Source organism: Dipodomys merriami, unplaced genomic scaffold (genome assembly GCF_024711535.1).
Source record: "Dipodomys merriami isolate MVZ:Mamm:240054 unplaced genomic scaffold, mDipMer1.0.p SCAF_477, whole genome shotgun sequence".
In the NCBI taxonomy this organism is placed as follows: Eukaryota; Metazoa; Chordata; class Mammalia; order Rodentia; family Heteromyidae; genus Dipodomys; species Dipodomys merriami.
Genome location: NW_027206043.1, coordinates 364,500 through 367,631, shown reverse-complemented (window position 1 = coordinate 367,631; position 3,132 = coordinate 364,500). Strand labels below are relative to the sequence as shown.

The 3,132-nt window shown below is 48.0% G+C and overlaps 1 protein-coding gene across 1 annotated transcript; it reads right to left on the bottom strand.

Annotated features, from left to right (window-relative positions):
- Window positions 1-1,136: 1,136 nt before the first annotated feature.
- On the bottom strand, window positions 1,137-2,153 carry LOC138808812 (olfactory receptor 7A10-like). The gene has a single exon (XM_069995022.1). It carries the CDS (start codon window positions 2,151-2,153, stop codon window positions 1,137-1,139), a length of 1,017 nt encoding a protein of 338 aa, XP_069851123.1.
- Window positions 2,154-3,132: the final 979 nt, after the last annotated feature.

Below are 3,132 nucleotides of genomic sequence, written 5' to 3'. Positions count from 1 at the left end.
TGGGTTGTTTCCATATACTAGCTATTGTGAACAGTGCTGCAATACCTTGATTAACTTTTTAATTAAAAAAGAATACTGAGGGGGGAAAGGAAATGAGAGAAACGGAGGGAGGGGGTAACAATATTCGACACAAAAAAACGTACTCATGACCTTACTTATGTAACTGTGACCCTCTGTGCATCACAATGAAAGAAAATAAAATTAAAGTAGAAAATAATACAAAAGAATACTGGACCAAATCATTAATGAGGAAATCACTTCTCCAACCAAATGTATTTTCTCTGAGGACAAGGGAAAAAAAAGAAACAAAACAACAAAAAAACTAAAGTAATAATTTTGAACTCTTGTCTAATTGTAGTCTGTAGGAAATATTTCAAATCAGTTGAAAATAAGTATCTGAAGGATTGAAAGAAAAGAAACCAGATACTTCTGCATGCTGGAGACTCATGACTGTAATGCCAAGCTACTCAGGAGGCTGAGATCTGAGGATTGTGGTTCAAAGCCAGCCAAGGCAGGAAAGTCCATGAGACTCTTATCTCCAATGAACCACCAAGATGTTGGAAGTGGAGCTGTGTCTCGAGTGGTAGAGCTCAAGCCTTGAGCAGAAAAACTTCAGGGACAGTGTCATGGCCCTGAATTCAAACCCCAGAACACACACACACACACACACACACACACACACACACACACACACACACACACACACACACACACACACACACTTTCAAATTGAAATACAACATGTAAAGTTGATGTTCCCTGTTGTACAGAAGCTACTGTGTGATTTGGAGCACTAATCAATCTGTTATCTATACTCTTTCAATGTAAGCTACATTTGTAGACAAATTCTCTCTCTCTCTCTCTCTCTCTCTCTCTCTCTCTCTCTCTCTCTCTCTCTCTCTCTCTCTCTCTCTCTCTCTCTCTCTCTCTCTCTCTCTCTCTCTCATCTGTGCAGGTCCTGGGGTTTGAACTCAGGACCCAGGTTCTGTCCCTGAGCTTTTTCACTCAAGGCTGGAAGGCTGGTGCTCTACCACTTGAGCCACAGCTCCACTTCTGGGTTTTTCCATGGTTCTTTGGAGAGAAGAGTCTCACAAGCTTTCCTGCCTGGGCTGGCTTCGAACTGTGATCCTCAGCTCTCAGCCTCCCGAGAAGCTGGGATGACAGGTGTGAGCCACCCGTGTCTGTGGCAGCTCTTTTGTGTTTGGCCTAGGGCAATGCCACCCTTTTGCTGTCTCTCTGAGGAGTGTCCTCAGAGCCCTCTTGAGGTCCTTGTTCCTCAGGCTGTAGATGAAGGGGTTCAGCATGGGGGTGACCACGCTGTACATCACCGAGGCTGTGGCCGTCGAGTGGGGGTCTTGGGCCACAGTGGAGCTGAGGTACACACCCAGGATCGTGCCGTAAAACAAGGAGACCACGGAGAGGTGTGACGCGCAGGTGGAGAAGGCCTTGTACCTCCCCTGGGCCGTGGACATGGCCCGGATGGAGGACACGATCCTGGAGTACGAGTACAGGATGCCGGCCAGCGAGCCGCCGCCCAGCAGCCCAGCCGCGCAGTCCATGAGCACGTTAATAAGGAAGGTGTCCGAGCAGGCCAGGTGCACCACCTGATTCGGTTCGCAGAAGAAGTGTGAGACTTCCACGTCAGAGCAGAAGGACAGGTGTGCGAAAACAAAGCTTTGTAACAAGGAATTCAGGGCACTGGTGACCCAGGAGCCCAGCACCAGCAATGCACAGCGCCGGGGGCCCACGATGGCCGCGTAGCGCAGCGGGTGACAGATGGCCACGAAGCGGTCGTAGGCCATCACCGCCAGCAGGAAGTTGTCCAGCCCTGCAAAGAGCAAGAAGAAGAACATCTGGGCCATGCAGCCCGCGTAGCTGATGGCCCGGCTGTGCGTGTGGAGGTTGAGCAGCATCTTGGGGATGGTGGTGGAGGTGAAGCAGACGTCCACCAGGGACAGGTTGGAGAGGAAGAAGTACATGGGCGTGCGCAGACGGGGGTCGGAGGCGGTGGCCAGGATGATGAGCAGATTGCCGAGCACGGTGAGCAGGTACATGGACAGGAAGAGGCCGTAGAGCAGGGGCTGCAGTTGGGGCAGTTGTGAAAATCCCAGAAGAAGGAATTCTGAAACCCGTGTGTGATTATGTGATTCCATGTGCGTAGACTACCAGGAAGAGGGAAACAATCACCAGATGAGTGAACGAACACGCGCACAGTGCTCTTTAGTATATCTACAGACTCGTCTTGGATTGCCCTCCACCCTCATGTATGTCTATGAGTATGAACGCCTATGTGAATGCATATGTACACAACTTCAATCTATTGAATAGTTTACAGCATTATTACCAAAGCCTTATGTACTTTAAGAATAAAAGCACATCACCACACCAGACTCGAAACTCTCCCACAGAGCCGTAATAACAAAACCAGCTTGGCATTGACACAAAAATAGACCAATGGAATAGATTACAAGATGCAGAAAATAAAACCCTAGACCCGAAGACATATGGTGAGGAGAAGAAATAGCCTCTTCAACAATTGATGCTGAGCAAACTGGACAGCCATATGCAGAAAACTAAAAGTGGATTTCTGTTTGTCACCGTGCACTAATATCAAGTCAAAGTATATCAAAGGCTGGGTGCTGGTGGCTCACACCTGTAATCCCAGCTACTCAAGAGGCTGATATCTGAGGATCACAGTTTGAAGCCAGCCTGGGCAGAAAAGTCACTGTGAGGCTCTTATCTCCAATAAATCACCCCAAAACTGAAAGTAGGACTGTGGCTCCAAGTGGTAGAGGGCTAGCCTTGAGCGAAAGAACTCAATAACAGCATCCAGGCCCTGAGTTCAAGCCCCAGGACCAACCCCTTCACCCCCAAAAAGAATCCCACAAATCTCCCAAAGTGGATCAAAGACCTCAACATCAGATCCAAAACTTTGAAACTATTAAGAGAGTAGGAGAAACATTAGAACTCATAGATATAGGTAGACACATGTTGAACAGAGTTCCCAGGGCATAACAGATAGAAGAGAGACTTGACAGATGGGACTACATCAAAATAAAAAGTTTCAGCACAGCTAAGGACATAGCTACCAAACTAGAAAGACAGCCAACAGACTGGGAAAAGATCTTTACC

What these genes read in the sequence shown, in the direction of transcription:
- LOC138808812 (XM_069995022.1), bottom strand. Translation starts at nt 2,153, where the DNA reads ATGGAATCACATAATCACACACGGGTTTCAGAATTCCTTCTTCTGGGA.